Source organism: Zalophus californianus, chromosome 14 (genome assembly GCF_009762305.2).
Source record: "Zalophus californianus isolate mZalCal1 chromosome 14, mZalCal1.pri.v2, whole genome shotgun sequence".
NCBI lineage: Eukaryota > Metazoa > Chordata > Mammalia > Carnivora > Otariidae > Zalophus > Zalophus californianus.
In genome coordinates this window covers 9526249-9545658 of record NC_045608.1, presented here as the reverse complement: position 1 = coordinate 9545658, position 19410 = coordinate 9526249, and the positions used below count along the sequence as shown (strand labels likewise).

The 19410-nt window shown below is 39.9% G+C and overlaps 1 protein-coding gene across 2 annotated transcripts in view; it reads right to left on the bottom strand.

Annotated features, from left to right (window-relative positions):
- Positions 1-18838, bottom strand: part of MAPKAPK5 (MAPK activated protein kinase 5) — a 35610-nt gene extending 16772 nt beyond the window's left edge. The window contains exons 1-7 of one of the 2 annotated variants that reach the window (XM_027575597.2): positions 18312-18838; positions 6443-6516; positions 5676-5751; positions 4963-5060; positions 3145-3253; positions 1322-1411; positions 475-570 (exon numbers count right to left, since the gene is read on the bottom strand). In XM_027575597.2, coding sequence (XP_027431398.1) covers positions 475-570; positions 1322-1411; positions 3145-3253; positions 4963-5060; positions 5676-5751; positions 6443-6516; positions 18312-18347 — 579 coding nt within the window. In that variant the 5' untranslated portion in view covers positions 18348-18838. The remainder of the gene's footprint in view (positions 1-474; positions 571-1321; positions 1412-3144; positions 3254-4962; positions 5061-5675; positions 5752-6442; positions 6517-18311) is intronic. The other variant, XM_027575598.1, reaches the window with a different exon arrangement.
- Between the last annotated feature and the right edge of the window lie 572 nt (positions 18839-19410).

Below are 19410 nucleotides of genomic sequence, written 5' to 3'. Positions count from 1 at the left end.
AGCAACATGGATGAATTTCAAACACATACTAAGCAAAAGAAGTGAAACACAACAGGTACATGAGTTCCATTCATATGAATTTCTACAACAGGCAAAACTAACCCATAATGACAGAAAGTAGATCAGTGGTTACCTGGTGCAAACTGACTACAAAGATACACAAGAGTTCCGGACGTGACAGAAATGTTTCGTATCTTGATCGTGGTGGTGACTGTGCAGGAGTATCTATTTGTCAAAACTCATCAAATTATACTTAAAGCATGAGTATTTTATTGTATACAAATCATACCTTGTTTTTAAAACAAGTTGATTTTAAAATAAAATGCCTGCATCTAATTAAGCAGACTGTAGGTTTCTGAAGCTGAGTTCTTCCCTTCCCAGTGGTAATACATGCCCACTTGTGCTGTGGAAGAGAAGAACGTGTCTACAGACAGCCCGGTGACACATCCTGTGGCAGAAAGAGCAAATGCTTACCTGAGGTGCAACATAATAAGGGGTGAACTGGGGTGTCATCAAGTCACCTTGGTCAATTTTGGCAAATCCAAAGTCACACAACTTCACTGGGGCATCCTGAAATAAAACAAATGGGAGTCACTGCTCCAGAGTTCTCAATAAACACTAAAAGAAAATCCAGGTGGAAGACAGGTTATCTTGAGCTCTCTCTCACGAGTTTCTGGCTGACACCTGAGCCTATGAATAGCATGTCCTCACATCTGGAGAAATGATTCATACTGAGGAATTTTTCTTAGTAACACAGAGGTAAAGAATTTCTATCCACTCATAATTGGCCTTGTTTCATGACTGGTATATGCAGTACTAAAATCAAGATCTTAACCAAGTGCCCCCTGAATCTATCTACCAGCCCATCATCTCCAATCCAGGGTGCGATTTCACTTTTAGCATCAGCTTCAAGATTGCCAGAGCAACTTATTTGGTGGGACACAGTACATGGGGCAGGGGGTGAGACTAGAGAGAAAAAAACATCTTATCAGCATTAACGAACAGCAAATACAACTATTACACTTCAAGATAAGTGTAATAGATTCCTGCCCCTTTCCAAAGCACCCCCAAATCATATCCAAAATCTTAAGTCTTACAAATGTATATCAGTACCATCCAAAACTATCAATGCCAGGGGTATAGTAGAATGTCTCTGAGCCTCTTACAAGGAAACAAGTGGGGAAAGTAAGCTGCTGGAAGCACTTTGGCTTAAAGCCTCTTCACCATGGATTCAGAGAACTCTGAATCTACACCTACACACCCATTCCCGAACTGTGTTGAGAGTGGCAGCACTAAAATGCAGAAAAACAAGTCATCTCACCAAAGAGTTATCCTTGAAGAGCAGATTTTCAGGCTTGAGGTCTCTGTGAGCGATGTTTAACAAGTGACAGTGCTGTAGAGCCAAAGCTATCTGGAAAAGGACATAATGGAGCAACCATATCTTAGAAAAGATAGTTCTTTAATGCCACTGGCTTAGAGAACTCAGGATATTAAAAAAAAAATCCTTAATTAAGTCAATTAAGACTGTGGTTGGTTTTCAATTTTACAGCAGAAATTAAGTAAGACTTTGGATACCAAGAAATAGAAATGAATTCAGCTTAGTTTAGCTGCAACCTGTATTTCATTAAGCTAAATAAATAAATAAACAAATAAATACAGTAAAACACTTCTTTGTCCAAGTAAACTGATGGGTACCAAGAAATAGAAATGAATTCAGCTTAGTTTAGCTGCAACCTGTATTTCATTAAACTAAATAAATAAATAAATAAAACAGTAAAACACTTCTTTGTCCAAGTAAACTGATGGTTAAATCCTGTACGAAATAGGAAGGACGAAATGCTTCTAATTCCACTCCTCTGAGATGCACCCACCACGGCAGAGTAAACTCTGTGCCGGGCAGTCTTCAGCGGGCCTGGGCTCCCCTAGCAGGACAGCGGGCGCTAACACCTGGCTCCAGAGAGAACCACGCTGTCCAGGGGTTCAACTCCAGGCTCTGCCTTCAAGAAAAATGGAAAGCTGCTAACTGCATTTTTCCACCTGATGTTCCAATTTGCTCATCCCATTTGCTGAAATGAAATGTCGCCTGTTTAGGTGGGTTGGAAGGGTTTTTGTTTTATATGAGATTCTCAGAGCACATCCTAATATTTGAAATCTTTGAAAAATACAAGATGTAATTTTTAAAATTAAATAGAGAGAACAAATTCTACCTGTTCTTCAACTCTCAGTATGGAATTGTCTTGGCATTCCAAATATCAGTTCCCCCCTACCAGAAAGGAGGCATCCAAAAATGCTTAAGGCTCCCGTACACTGTTAGCGCTTGAAGCTGAGGCCGCTGGCTGGCCGCAGTGCTCACAAGCTCAGCTAGTGCGCTACCAGAGGGCCAAGTCTTCTGCTAACACCACAAGAGGCTCTGGCCCAGTGAGCAGAGACTTTGATAGGAATTCTTGCTTTAAGTGAGGGAAAAATGCTTGAGACTCATGGAAAACTTGGAAGAAATTTTAGAAACCAATTGAGCTCTGATTCCTGCTTTCTGCCTTGCTTGCTTGGCCTGAAGATAAGCCTTGTGGAGTTAGCTTGTCACCTCCTCAAGAGGTTATTTTGTTAGAGTCCTAGTATTGTTTGTGACATAAATCATTTTTCTAGCAATAAAATGTGATGTCAAAATAGACTATAATCAGGAATAACCCAGAATTACAAAGACCTTAGAATTCTATTAAAATCTGATGAGGTGACTCATAAGCAAAAAGTATCTTGTATACAATTGTCCCAGAAGATATTTTTATCCCATACAATCTTTCAGGTGTTATCAACAGCAATTTATCTCAAAGTCCAACACTGCTTGGAACGCTACATACTCAAAGATATCTACAGTCTACAGAGGAATTAAAAGGCTACCTTTCTTCCAGAGTTTATTTAAATCTTGTAATAGGCAAGCAATTGACAACCACTTAAAAATACAGTCCCCCCCAAGCATAAAAGGGGTCACATTTCTCCTGTCAAAGCATCTTTTCTGATTACATAACAAAGCAGGCAATGAGAGATCAAATAGAGCTTTTCTTCAAGCTTTCTTTTATTCCCCCCAATGAAATTGTACTTGTTAACCAACATTGTTGGCAGTTTGATTGGTACCCGGGGTTAACTTGCCTGCTTTGTTACTTGGCTGGCTTGCTTCTCTGTAAAGTGCCGGTGCTGGCTGATTCTGTGAAATAGCTCTCCCCCTTCCATCATCTCCATTACAATTAAGAGTCGAGCCCTGTTTGAAAGCATTTGATTTTGTTAAGTTAAAAAAAAAAAAAAACTGAAACATCAAATAGCTAACCTAAAGATACCTCATCTACAAAGTGTGTAACTACTTCCTAAGTCTAGCCCTACCATGCCCCTTGGGAGTTGGACCCCTTGTCACTATCAACTGGACACTATAGATAAGGAATATCCCTCACCTAAAATTTTCTAAGAAGCTAAGATGAGAGTAAAATAATTAAGTTTTGAAGACAATGATCCTTTTGAAGATACTGGACTTAACTTGTTATTACTAGATGTTAAAGGGGGGGGTGACCTTTTTTTTTTTTTGAAGATTTTATTTATTCATTTGACAGAGAGAGAGACAGCGAGAGTGGGAACACAAGCAGGGGGAGTGGGAGAGGGAGAAGCAGGCTTCCCGCTGAGCAGGGAGCCCGATGCGGGGCTCAATCCCAGGACCCTGGGATCATGACCTGAGCTGAAGGCAGATGCTTAACGACTGAGCCACCCAGGTGCCCCGGGGGTGATCTTTTAAGTGACATGTTTTTGTATCATATTAGGGCAGCTAGATAGAAAGTGTATTGAAAACAGAACATGACTTTGTATAGGACATGAATTTCAAGTCACTTGGCTGGTGTTGGGCTACCTTGGTTATTCACTCATTCTTTGTCTATGTCTGTATCTATGTGTGTCTCTCTTCACTCCTTCTTCCCACTATACTAGTTTTCCATGTGACCCACAGCATACCCAGCAAGACAGCTGGACAGGGTTACACAGCTACTAAAGAAAAGCAAAAATTCTCATGTTGTTAAAAAAAAAAAAAATCAGAATTCTGGTTACCATTCTTTGATATAAATGCTTCCAGCTTCTATCCAAATGCTTTCACCAACAGAGCACAGTTGTTAAGAAATAGTTATGATTTCCCATTTGTTTTTACAAATCCATCTTCTTTCTCCACCTGGAAGACTCCTACCAAGTCCTAGCCCCCACATAACCACTCTGTGAGACACCTCACCTCCCCAGCCTACAGTTAGCAGCTCTCTTCTCCTTTGTAAGCTCAAAATATCTTATGGATGCCTCTCCTTGGTGCCTATCACACTGCTATGAAGATAGGTTTACATCTCAGTCCCCAGTAGAAATCATACCTTATTTAACTTTGAATCCCCTGGAAGACACTTAGAATGCCACCCAGTGGGCTTGCCAAACATTTGGCAGCTAAAAGAATAATGTTGATTTATTCCTTTAAAAGGAATGTCAGACTAAGCAATAAGAGCTTTTTGCCATATCAACTCTAAGCCAGTGCCTAGTAATATCTGGTCCCCTTTCACTAATTTGAAATAGAATCTATTTTAATTCCACATTACATACTTTTTTTTTTTAAGAGAAAGTAATCACAATAATCAGGGGGTCCCAAAGAGTGGGTGGGGCATAGATGAAACAAGACTGACAATGAGTTGGCCACCCCAACTGTTGAAGTTGGGTGATGGCTACCTGGGGATTCATTACATAATTCTGTCTGCTTTTACAAATGTTTGAAATTTTCCAAAATAAGAAGAGAAGAGAGAAAAGAGGGAGGGAAGCAGGCAGGCAGGCAGGGAGGGAAGGAGGGATGGAGAGAAAGGGGGAGGGGGAAAGAGAGCACAAAAGAGAGGAAAACCCCACTACACCTTGACCTACATGTACAGAGGTGGACATGTGGTGATGACCCCCATGTAGTCTTACCTGGGGCTGGACTCATGAGGAAACTGTACACTGTTAGCAAACACTTCAATAATTTGAACTATATTTGGGTGTGTGGCACACATCATGTGCAGACGTACCTTAAAGAGAACAGAGGAAACGTATCACCTCACCAACAGATTTACTTTCTACTGCCCTATCCATTAGCAAATGAAAAATTTGGCAAATAACTCATTTTGTTTCAGAAATTATTCATGTATCAAAAAAAATTTTTTTAAAAAGAAATTATTCATGTATCTCTAAGCAAAAGAATACGTCCTCCACTGCACATGTTACTAGTATGTCATCACCACACCCAGATGATTTAAAACAAATGTGTATTTTTTAGAACTAGAAACACATCCTCACAGCCCTCCTGCAGCACACTTACAAGACACTAGTCACCATTCTCCACTCTTCAAGGACCTTGTCCAATAAGTAAAAGCTGAGGCAAACCTGAATACTTCAGGGTATAAGAACCACATTAATTGAAAAAAAACAAGAGGTGGTTTAAAGGAAGTAAGACTGACAGCCTTTGGTACTGATAGATATGGGACCACTTTGTAATGATGATAGGAATAGAGAAAGGGATAAATATGGATATAAAATTCTTTGTGCATCTCTGTATTCCCTCCAGGAAGCTGCCTTACTTGTAAAAAGAATAATTTGTAGGCACTTCCAATATTTAGGCAAATCAAGGCAATAAAGGGTCATACCTCATTTCTAGCTTTTGGACGATCAAAAAGAATTTTCAGTGCAAACCGTTCTTGAGTAGATTTCTTTACACAGACTCTAGATTTGGAGGAAAAAAATTTAATCAGAAATCATCTACGTTACACTGAAAACTAATTTAACAGGTTTGTTCTTTTAGAACTGTACTTCTAATCAAGAATATATCCGGTGCATCCAAACAAACTTGCCCCTAGGGCTAGCAGGTGGAGAGGCAGAAAAGCCATCTCACTGTCCCGGCACAGGCCTCAGCCACTGAGCCACGTGGGAGCAACCTGAAGAAGGCCAAGGAAGTAATGGCCAAGGATGGCCTCTGCTAGCAACTCTCACAGTAGCTCCACAGCCTCAATATCCTTTTTTTTTTTTTTTTGAGAGAGACAGAGAGAATGAGGGGGTGGGGGCAGAGGGGGAAGGAGAGAATCTTAAGCAGGCTCCACACCTAGCGCAAGCCCAACATAGCGCTCAATCTCACAACCCTGAGATCATGACCTGATCCGAAATCAAGAGTCAAACACAACCGAGTCACCCAGGTGCCCCAGTCTCGATATCTTAAATGATTCTATGTTACAGATCACGTGACTCAGTCACTTAAATATATTTCTAAATGGATGATGAAAAGCCTTACATAAATATGTCCACTTGTTAAATTAAAGCTATTTCACAAATCTGGCACACCTGATGCTTCTAATGTACGACGTATGTCAAATGGCCCTTTGCGGAGCAATTCTGCCATAGTTTGCATGTCGTCTCTTACCTAACTGGACCACTAATTCCAGCTCCCAGCTTCTGAGTCCAATTGATATTGTATTCCTCTAAAATGGAGGTTTCCTATTAAAACAGAAAAGGGAGGGGGCAGACAATAATTCTCCAATTAAAAAGCCGAATAATTGAGCAAGGTGGGACAACAGAAAACCTTATCACTATCTCATCTTCTAAAAGAAACTGATAAACAGGGCTTTGCATTCTTTTGGCTTTATAATTAGGTACTTCTTCTAAATGACTAAGGCACTGTTTTCCAGCAAAAAGAAAGCAAACACTTTTGGATAAGAAGAAATTCTTCAGCTCATCCACAAGGTCCATTTTACTCAATGTTTTTCAGGGGGCGGGGGTAGTGTGAGAGAAACATATTCTTTCAAAATGCTTCACTACTGAATATTCAATTGCTAAAATGAAATGGTCAGTGTATTTTCTGAGGTTCCAGAAAGACTGCTCTGATACATGCTTCTATGATACAGAAGGCCTATACCCTTGAAGAAGTTGATCAAATTGTTGAAATTACTGAATAAATTGAGACTTAAAAGTTCAAACAAGGTAGTAGTGAATATAATAAATTTATCTAATTTTCAACAGCATCATTTTGAGTACAAAGATATTGTATTATTCATTTCGTAACTATTTTTTATAGTTTTCAGTTGTTTTATTTAGTTTTAATAGCTTCCAATAGTTCCCGATACAGCCTCTATGATTTAGTGAAAGTTTTTATGGAATTCCTGTCTAATCACCATATGCTGAACTCCTGTTGCCATAGGCTTTCAGGCATGAAAGCCATATTTAAGTTATGGCAGGCTAAAATTCATTTTTCAGGGTTCCACAGGAAGAAAAAGAAACCAAATGGAGACCTTGAGAAATTAGGCTGGAACTCATGAGATTTTCAAAGTGTTTTGCTGCAATGAGAATCGAATAGAATCCCGATTCTCAGTACATGGGAACAGGCTATCTGTCCACACTCATTGAGCAGTTGCTATGTGCCAGACACCAGGCTAAGTTCAGAGACAGAAAAACAAGAGCTTCTGCCCAATTAATATGCAAGCATACAAAATACGCTTACAACAGTCATCATCTCCACTTTCCTGCTGCCCAGTTCTTGATAAAGGTTCTCTGCATATAATAAATGCTCACTAACTGTGGAATGAGAGACTAGAAAGGTAGACTAAAGCTGGATGATAGAGGGATATTGACTTGGGAAAGATCAGTTAGATCATTACACAAACTTCCTTCTGAAAAAACTGTACACTGGGGTTAAGGAGCTTGAGGTCACACAGTGAGTTACAGGGACTAATGAGACTAGAATCTATGGCTTTGGCCTCTTCCCTAGCACCGTTCCAGCTATCAGAGTTAACTGCCTTACACGGAAGATCAGGGACAGATCTTGCCCAATCAGGGAGGTCCCAGGCTCTGTCCCCAATCACCACCTTCTAAACAGAATTCAAACCTACCCATTTAACTTGCCTACCTCCTTTATGTTCCCACTGTTTAGAAGTGCTTGAGAAGACAGGGAGGAATACAGGATTGGGAAAGAGGGAGTTGGGAGCATAGTCTAAGCATCATGGTGGAGTAAAATCATTTGCTAAACCCCTCCTTCTCCTCAACTCCAATGAAAACATACACTCATAGGAGATTCGTGGAAAAGAGAGATTTGTTCCATGGAATTATCTGTCATGAACAGATCAAAGGATTGTTCATTTCCCCAGTTCCTGAGATGTGAAAATAACGTTAGACAAAATTCTTCACTGTGCCGGTGCTCATTCAGATGGTACTCTACACAGCCAAGACCGTTCAACTTGTAGAGGCTCTGATGAGGCTCTGACAGGAGTTTTACCACTTGACGTTACAGAAGGTAAGAGAGGCACTTTCAGGCCTCTCTACAGCCCTGATTTCTGAACCCTGTTTTCCTTACACCTCTTGTCCTCTTTCCCAGCTTTCATTCTTACACCTTTGTTGATGGTGCCATAAACACTAACCGGTCTAAGGCTTCAAGAAGCCTGGCTGGGGAGGAGAAGTAACAGTCTCAGATCTGTCAACTCTTCCATGTGTGGATGGCCTATTTTCTCACATATTTTAATGACAAGGAGAATATAGGAAGGGATGGGTCAGTTAAAACACTTCACTGAAGTAAATTATGGACTAATTCAAAGGCATCAATGAGAAACACATTGACTGAATTCTGCTAAAGAAATATATATACTGCCTTTAATAAAGATAGAGATACATGGAATGAAGTAATTCTTTGGAATCCTTCTAGACCAAGGGTTAGGAAATCACAACCCACAGGCAAATCTATCCATTGTCTGTTTTTGTAAATAATAAACAAAATATATTTGTGAGAGATATAAAAATAATGATATAGTAAAAAAGTTAACATTTACTGGATTAAAAAAAAAGATCCAACCATAGCTGTCTATAAGAGATATACTTTGGATTCAGAGAAGCAAACAAGTTAAAAATAAAAGGATTTCAATGATTATACTGGGTAGACTGGGTATCCACATGCAAGCAAAAGAACAAAGTTGGACCCTTAACCCCATATACAAAAACTCAGAATGGATCAAAGACCTTAATGTAAGACCTAAAACAATAAAATTCTTAGAAGAAAACATAGGACACGAGTTTTGTAACACTGTATTTGGCAATGATTTCTTGGATAAGACACTAAAGGAACAGGCAACAAAAGAAAAACTAGACAAGTTGAACATGAAAATTTAAAAATTTTGTGCATCATAAAACACTATTAACAGAGTAAAAAAGGCAACCCACATAATGGAAGAAAATATCTGCAGATCAAGTATCTAATAAGGGATTAACATCCAGAATATACAACAATTCCTAAAACTCAAAAACAACCTGATTCAAAAAACGGGCTAAGAACTTGAAAAGACATTTTCCCAAAGAAATACAAATGGCCAATAAACACATGAAACAATGTTCAGCATCACTAATCATGAAGAAATGCAAATCAAAACTCCAATGAGATACTACCTCACACCCATTAGGACAGCTACTATCAAAAAACAAACAAATAGGGGTGCCTCAGTGGCTCAGTTGGCTAAGTGTCAAACTCTTGATCTCAGCTCAGGTCTTAATCTCAGGGTTGTGAGTTCAAGCTCCATGCTGGGTGTGGAGACTACTTAAAAAACAAACAAACAGAAAATAACAAGTGTTGGTGAGGATATGGAGAAATTGGAACACTTGTGCACTACTGGTGGGAATGTACAATGGTACATTTCCAATGCCATGGAAGACAGTATGACAGTTCCTCAAAAAAATTAAAAATAGAATTACCATATGATCCAGCAATTCCACTTCTGGGTATATACCCAAAAGAACTGAAAACAGGGTCTTCAAGAGATATTTGTATATCCATGTTCATAACAACTATTCTAATAGCTAAAACATGGAAGGGACCTAAGTGTCCATATACATATGATGGAATATCATTCAGCCTTAAAAAGTAAGGAAATTCAGAAATATGCCACAATATGGATGAACCATAAGAATATTATGCTAAGTGAAATAAGCCAGTCACAAAAAGACAAACACTGATTCCATTTTTCTACGGTGCTTAGAGTAGTAAGTATTACAGAGACAGAAAGGAGAATGGTGATTGGTAGAGGCTGAGGGGAAGGAGGCAGAGGAGTTACTGTTTAATGGGTACAGAGTTTCAGTTTTACAAGATCAAAAAAATTATATGGATGGATGGTGGTGATGGTTGTACAACATTATAAATATATTTAATTCCAGTGAAGCGTACATATAAAAATGGTTAAGACGGTAAATTTTATGATATGAGTAATTTTATTACAATTTTTTAAATGGAGAAAAAAGTAAAAGGATGGAAAAAGACATACCATGAGTAACTATAAGACAGCTGAAGTAGCTATACAGACAACAGACAAAATAGACTTTAAAACAAAAAGATATTAATAGAGAGAGGCACTTTTTATAAAGATGAAAAGGTCAATTCAACAGGAAAATACGAGGATTATAAACACATATGCAGGCACCTAACAATAGAGTCCAAAAATACATGAAGCAAAAATTGACAGAATATAAGAGGAAAATAGATAATTCAAAAATAATAGTTGGAGATTCCAATACCACGACTCTCAGTAATAGAAAAGCTGAACAGAAAATCAGCTAGATGTAGAAGATAACACTGTCAACCAACTTGACCTGACATCTATAGAACACTGCACCTAACAACAGGAGAATATACATTCTTCCCAAGTACACATGGAATATTCTTCAGGATAAATCATATGCTGAATCATAGTCTCAATAAATTTTTAAAAAACTGAAATTATATAAAGTTCTTCAACTATAATGAAATAAAGCTAGAAATCAATTAAGCTAGAAATCAACAAAAAGTTTAAAATTACATAATATTTCTAAATAATCAATGGGTCAAAGAAGAAATAGGGAAATTAGAAAATATTTTGATCTGAATGAAAATAAAAACACGGGGCGCCTGGGTGGCTCAGTCGTTAAGCGTCTGCCTTCGGCTCAGGTCATGATCCCAGGGTCCTGAGATCGAGCCCCGCATCGGGCTCCTTGCTCCGTGGGAGGCCTGCTTCTCCCTCTCCCACTGCCCCTGCTTGTGTTCCCTCTCTCGCTGTGTATCTCTCTGTCAAAAAATAAATAAAATCTTTAAAAATAAATTAATTAATCAATCAAATAAAAACACAATACAGTAGTCCCCTCCCTTGTCTGTGGGGGGTACATTCCAAGACCCCCAGGGAATGCCTGAAATCAGAGCTGGTACCAAATCCTATATATACTACGTTTTTCCTACACATACATACCTATAATAAAGTTTAATAATTTAAAATCTATAACTTAACATTATAAATTATAATTTATAAATTAGGCACAGTAAGAGGCCAACAATAATAAAATAGAACAATTATAACAATATGCTGTAATAAAAGTTATGTGAATATAATCTCTCTCTCACACACAAATATCTTTTTGTACCACACTCACCCTTCCTCTTCTTGTGATGGTGTGAGATAACAAAGTGCCTATGTGATGAGATGAAGTGAGGTGAGTGACGTAGGCTTTGTGACAAGGCATGACCTTCTGATGATTCAGAAGGAGGATCGTCTGCTTCCAGACCATGGTTGACCATGGGTAACTAAAACCACAGAAAGCAAAACCATGGCTATGATGGGACTATATGCTAAAATATATGATGTACAGTTAAAGTGGTGTTTAGATGTAAACTTATACCTATAAATCCCTACATAAGAAAGATCACAAATCAATAACCTAAGCTTCTACCTTGAAAAACTAGAGAAAAAAGAAACTCAAAGCAAGCATAAATAATAAAAACTAGGGCAGAAATCAATACAATAGAAGACTGAAAATTCAAAACCAAAAGTTGATTCTTCAAGATAACAAAATTAACAAACCTTCAGCTAGACTGAAGAGAAAAAACACAAATTATTAATATTAGAAATGAAAGAGGAGACATCACAATTGACCTTACAGGAAGCTAAGCATGATAAAGGATCACCATAAACAACTTTATGCCAGAAATTAGACCACTAGATGAAATGGGCAAATTCTAGAAAGACATAAATTACCAAAACTCACTCATGAAGAAATAGAAAATCTGAATAAATCTATAAAAAAAACGGAATTAATAACAAAAAATCTTCCCACAAAGCAAAGCCGTGGCCTACAGTTTTGGTGGTAAATTCTACCAAATCATTTAAAGTGCAGTTTCTCATTTCAACATCACTGACATTTTGAAGCAGATAGTTCTTTGTTGTGAGATTGTCCTGTGCATTGTTAAGATGTTCAGGAGCATTCCTGGCCTCTACCTGCTAGATGCCAGAAGCATCCCCTACCTGCACTGAACAACTATAATATCTCCAGACACTGCCAAATGTCTTGTGAGAGACAAAAATTGCCCCCTATTGAGAACTATTGATTTAATGAATACCAAACCTCCACACAAATTCTTCCAGAAAATAAAGGAGGGTATACTTCCCAACTCATTTTGAGGCACGTATTACCCTCATACCAAAGCTAGACAAAGGCATCACAAAACTATAGACCTATAACTCTCATGAATACAGATGCAAAAATCCTCAGCAAAATTATTAGCAAACTGAATACAGAAACATATAAGAATAATTTTACATCAGACTAAGTGGGGTTTATACCAAGAATGCAAGATTGGTTTAATATCTGAAAATCAATTGTTACTACATATCACATTAAGAATAAAGAACAAAAACTACATGATCAACTCAATAGGTGAAGAAAAAGCATTTAACAAAAATTCAATGCCTATTCCTGATAAAAACTCTCAGCAAACAAGGAACAGAAGGAAACTCCTCAATTGGACAAAGGACATCTACAAAACCACTTACTTAGTGATAAGTCTTTAACATTTTCCCCCTGAGATCAGGAACAAGGCAAGATGTCCACTTTTGCCACTTTCATTCAACATTGTACCTGAGGTTCTACCCATGGAATAAGGCAAGAAAACAAAATTAATAGCATTAATAGCATCCTGTAAAGGAAGAAGTAAAACGGTATTTATTTGCTGAAGACAGGATTTTTATATGTAGAAAATCCTAAAGAACCTAGAACACAACAACAAAAAAATCTAGAACTTAGCAAATGTGGTAAGGATGCAAAACACATTATCAATATACAGAAATGAACTGTTATTTCTATACACTAGTGACAAATAATCCAAAGAATGAAATTAAACAATTCTTAATAGCATCATAGAGAATAAAATATTAGGAATAAATTTATTAAAGAGTGCAAGCTCCATACACTGAAAACTACAAATACACTGCTAAGAGAAACAGAAGAAGCCCTAATGAAATGGAGAGCTATACCATGTTCATGGATTAGAAGACAATATTGTTAAGAAGGCAACTGTCCCCAAATTGACCTATAGATTCAATGGAGCCCCTGCCAAAATCCCAGCACATTTTTTGAAGAAATAGACAAGCTGATCCTAAAATTTGTTTGGAAATACAAAGAACTTGAAGAGCTAACTTAATTTTCCAAAAGAGAAACCAAGTTTGTTCTCATACTACCCAATTTTGAAAATTTACTATAAAGCTTCAGTAATCAAATTTAGTATGATACTAGCATAAGGATAGTCATATTGATCAATAGAACAGAACAGAGAATCCAGAAATAAACTTTCACACTTATGATCAACTGATTCTCAAAAAACGTAACCAAAGTAATTCAATAGGCAAAAGACAGTGTTTTGAACAAACTGTCCTGGAACAACTGGATATCCATATTAAAGACAAATAAAACCATAGATCTTTATGTAACACCACACACAAAAGTTAATTCCAAGTGGATATTAGACCTAAATAAAGAACTAAAAACTGTAGAACTTCTAGAAGAAAATACAGTTGAAAAATCTTGTAACCTGAGACTAGGCAAAGATTTCTTAGCTATGACACCATAAGCACAATCCATAAAAGAAAAAGAAAAAAAGATAAACTGGACTTCATCAAAATTAAAACATTAAAAGTGAAAAAATAAGCCACAGACTGGAAAAATATTTGCAGATCATATGTCTGATAAATCACCTTTATTTAGAGTTTAGAGAGAACTCTTACAACTCAATAATAAAACAACTCAATTTAAAAATGAGTAAAAGATTTTAATATAGTTAAATACCAGGGAAAAAAATACATGAATGGCAAACATATGAAAAAGATGCTCAATAGCATTAGAATTAGTTTTTACTCAGAGTATATAAAGAACCCTTACAACTCAATAATAAAACAAATAACCCAGTTTAAGAATGGGCAAATGATTTGAATAGACATTTCACCAAGAAAGATACACAAATGGCAGATAAGCACATGAAAAGTTGACCAACAATATTAGTAATTAGGGAAATGCACATTAAAATCACAATCAGGCCACTACACAACCACTAGGATGGCTAAAATGGAAAGACTAACAATACCAAGTATTTGTCAGGAAGGAAACAAAAACAAAGACAAAAAAACAAAAACAACAGACCCCTCAAACACTACTGGTGGGAATGAATAATGGTAAAGCTACTTTGGAAAAGTTTTGCAGTTTCTTAAAAAGTTAAACATAAACTTACCATACCACCCAGTAATTCGATACCTAGGTTTTTAACCAGAAGAAATTAAAACAAATGTTTACACAAAAACTTGTATGGGCAAGTTCTATATATCATTTTGTTCGTATTAGCTAAAACTGGAAACAATCTAAATGTTCATCAACTGGGGATGAATAAATAATAAAAAGATTACTCAACAATAAAAAAGAAATAAACTCCTAATATATGCACTAACATGGGTGAACCTCAAAAGTACTGTAAGTAAAAGAAGCCAAATATGTAAGACTATGTATTATACAATTCCATTAATTTGGAATTTCTAGAGACAAAACTAGTGGCAGAAAGTAGATCAGTGACTGTCTGGAGTGGGGAGTGGGAGTAGAGGCTGACTACAAATAAGCAAAAGGAACTTTCTAGGGGGGATGGAAATATTCTTTAAAAAAAAGATTTTATCCATTTATTTGAGAGAGAATGCGAGCAGGGGTTTGGGGGGGAGGGGCAGAGAATCCCAAGCAGGCTCCACACCCAGCACGGAGACCACTGCGGGGCTTGATCTCACAAGGGAGATCATAACCTGAGCCAAAACCGAGTCAGACACCCAACCCACTGAACCACCCAGGTGCCCAGGGATGGAAATATTCTAAAACTGGATTGTGATGATAGTTGCACAACTCTGTAAACTTACTAAAAATTCTTGAACTACACACTTACATTGACTGAATTTTATGGTATGTAAATTATATTGCAATTTTTTTTAAAGATTTATTTATTTATTTATTTGTGAGAGAGAGAGAAAGAGAGCACAAGCAGGGGGAGCAGCAGAGGGAGAGGGAGAAGCAGGCTCCTCACTGAGCAGGGAGCCCGATGTGGGACTCGATCCCAGGACCCTGGGATCATGACCAGAGCCGAAGGCAGACGCTTAACGACTGAGCCACCCAGGCATCCCTATACTGCAATTTTAAAAATATTTGTAGAACTAAGGAAATGAATTTTCATTCAGTTCATCAAATATTAAAAACTCTGCCATATACAGGGTGCCTGGGTGGCTCAGTCGTTAAGCATCTGCCTTCGGCTCAGGTCTTGATCCCAGGGTCCTGGGATTGAGCCCCGTGTTGGGCTCCAAGCTCAGCGGGAAGCCTTTTTCTTCCTCTCCCACTCCCCCTGCTTGTGTTCCCTCTCCCGCTGTCTCTGTCAAATAAATAAAATCTTAAAAAAAAAAAAAACTCTGCTATATACAATAGAAGGCAAATATGTAAGCAATCCCTAATCCTAAAATGCTCTTTCTCCAGGTTTAGGTAAGTGCCTTAGGAATAGTGAGTCATGGGGCTATGGGAGAAGAGACAGAAATGAGAAGACAGAGCCTATGGTTGTTGCCTTGGCCTTATCCTAATTATTTTGAAGAGTAATAGGATGAGATGTTAAAGTCTAATCAGACTGCTCTTAGGTAGTGAGGAAGCAGAAATTTAAATGGCCTGATTAGAGCCCAGGAGAACAGCTTTTCCAGCTGAACTCCACTGGTCTCAGACTTCACCACTGAGGGACATCCTCCAGAAAGCAAAACAATGAATACAACACGATGCCGCAGAAGTTTTATTTGATGTCATGCTGGCTTGCTTCCAAGGGAGTATATCCTAGTCAGTACTAGTTGTCAGATTAGATATTTTCAGCTCCACTTATTTTTATTGGTTGGACACACTCAAACTAGTAGGCAGACTCACCAATGACCTGTCAAGTACATGAAGAAAAGCTAAAAAAAAATTTAAGAAAGTCAGATTGGGCCATAGTGACCAAGTGAAAAAATTATGACTTTCTTAAATGACTCTTTAGTTGCTATGAGCTAACATTCATCAAGTTCCTACTAAATGTTAGGTATTATTGTAAGCACATTTAGATATATTTGTTCATTAAATCCTCAAAAAACGCTATGAGCTGTGGAGTGTTTTTATCTCCTTTCTATGAGTGGGGAAACTAAGGGACAGAGAAGTGAAGTGACTTACTCAAGGACACAGCTAATGAATGGCAAGGCTGAGATTTTAACCCATGAGTTTACCTAGAGAAACTATGGTAGCCACTATGTAACATTGCCTCCCCATTTATATATTTACCCACTAGAACTATGTCCCTCTTCTGTTCAAAACTCCCTAGTGTTCCTCTGCTACTCAAGGTCAAAGCCAAAGTTCCTACAATGGTCTACAAGTCCCTGTGTGCTCTAGCTTCCCATCACCTCCCTAAAACATCACTGACCCATTGCATTCACTTTGCTGTTCCTGGATCACACTAGACTTGTACCTATCTCAGAGCCTTTGTATCTGCTGTTCCTACTGCCTGTAACACTCTTTTCTGAGACAGTGGTTTGCTCCCTTGTTCCTTTCAGACCTCTACACAAATGTCACCTTTTTAGAGAGGCCTTCCCTGACTACTCTTCCTAAAATAGTACTCCCCACCCTTTTTATACTTAATTATAAGCACCCGAGAATGTTTATTATCTAACTCCATCATCTAGAATAGAAGCTCCGTAAGAGCAGGGACATCTAGGAGTTTGGCTTTGCACCACCAGTGCCTAAGACAGCACCTGGCAAAAAACAGACAATCCTTGAATTTAAAAATCTGCCCCATATGCTTTGATTCACAACGCAGTCATATAACTTTAGGTAACAATTCATGACCCTGTACCAATAAAATTCAAACCAAAAGAAAAAATGCAGTCTTTTAGAACCTTTATTTCTATTATTTAAAATCTGATCTTCCTTAATGTGTATGTATATTTCCATGCCTCCTTTAAAAGGTGAAGTTTCTTTGGAAAGTCTGATGACTTCTATAAACTTTGCTACACAAAAAATTATTACAAGTGTAACTTCTTAACTGTGTCTTGAAGGGGAAAATAAGCCCAAGTTGCCAATGGATGCCTGTCCCTCAAGGGAAAATGAAATTCTTAAATGCACTGACTTAATACTGCAAAGTAAGTAAATAACACATATTGAACTTCGGGCTCAATTTACACAAGACTCTAACTTCCTAGCTACAGCTAGATGACTTTCTGACTATTAGTACCTCAAAGTGCCTGTTTAAAAAAAAAAAAAAAAAAAGAGTAAAAAGCAGATTTTTAAAAACTTTTCACTTTATTTGGGTCATTTTAGAACACACATATTTGCTTTGTTGTTGTTGTTGTTAACAGAGCAGTAAGTCACAGAACACCATGAGCTCTTCCTCAATAAATTAAATGCTCCCTAGGAGGAGAGGAAAGAGGAAAAAAGGTGAGGGAACACAGGCAAAAGTAAGAACAATATGTGCCAAAAGATAGATCTTATAAGAAGGCGAGCCACCCCTTCCGAAACTGCAGGTTTCGAGGAGGCTGGTTTCAAACAAATCGAGAGCGATGGGTAAAGTCCAACTCTCCAAGTACTGTTGCAGATCATCCGGAAACAAATACTGGCGGCACTCGGGGAGTGATCGAAAGTGTAGTAGTAGGGCCCCCTCCGTCCCACTCATATCAAGTATCTCCACGCCACTCACCTTGCGTTTTAGATGAGCACAAATCACATCCCTACTTTAATCAGGGAAGTTAGGAGTCAGACATCCCTCCCTATACATACACAAACCATTCACTCAAGGGCTGTAAAACGCAGTCCACGGAATCTGGGAAGACCGAAACCCGGAGTCGCTGGAATCTCTCACTCCAAGTTCTCTCCGCTTTCTGAGGCTGAGCCGAGAGGAATGCCACAGGGACAAAGCGGGGAGGAAGGGGGCATCTCCCCCTTACCTTGATGGCTTTCTCCATGTCGCTCTCCTTGGACATGCTCCGTGGGGCCTCTACAGCCGGGAGCGGCGGAGGCTGCACAGGTGCCCGGTCCCACCGTAGCCGGGGGAGCAAGGGGCTCGGCGCTCGGGCCCCTGGGCCTCGGGGAGACCGGCAGCAGCCGTCCCCAGGGACCGGCGGGGATGAGGGCCCCGGCGCCGGCTCCGCTTCGGTGGGTGGCTCTAGGCTGGCGGCGGCGGCCCCCGGGGACAAGCCTTTGTGCTGGGCCCCGTGCGGCCGCCTCCCGGCTTCATCCCCGGCCGGGGAGGCAGGCTCCCGGGGCAGGGCGAGGCGGGGAGGGTCCCCGTCCGGGGAGCTATGCAGAGGCCTCGCGGGGCCGCCGATTAGGCCTGGGCTCGCCAGGTCCTAATGAGGAACCTGCGCCTCCGTCTCCGCCGCCGGCACCGCTGAGAAGCCGAGGCCGAGCCGGCCGCCGCCGCCGCCGCCGCCGCTGCTCCCGATGCCGCTTCAGCGCCACACATCGCCGGGACACCCGCGCCGGGCAGCCCCGCCGGCCGGCCGGCCGCCCGCCGGCGCTGGGTCTTGCCTGAGCTCCGGGCCGCCCGTCCTGCCGCCCGACTCCTTGCCCCCACGGCTCCACGCGCCCCTCGCCGCCGTCCGCTGGGGTTTCCGAGCGCCCCCAAACCACGCAGTTGATGTTCAGGCATCTGCCAGGGTCTCCTCAAGCTGCGCCACACTCGGGACAGGCCCCGGGGTCCTCCGCAGCGCTGGCGCCGCGCTGATGACGCAATGCGTCGGGCTCCGACGGGGCGGATGCACTGGAGAACGCCACCTGACTCGAGTGGCGTTCGCGCCCCTTTTTTCCTCTCAGACGCCGAGAGGGAGGTTCGTTCTGCCAGAAACAGCCCGCGCGCAGGAGCCGGGGGTTTCAATTCGTGATGAAGAAGAGGAAACGGAGGTCCCGGGCGGGTCTAGCGGTAAGGGAACAAAGTTGTGTATAATAATAGCAGGCATAGTTATGTATTCGGAGGGTTAATTTTACGTGAGGCTCTTTTTCCCAGTCAGGTTCTTTATTCTTTACAAAGCAGGCATTTGGCGCTGC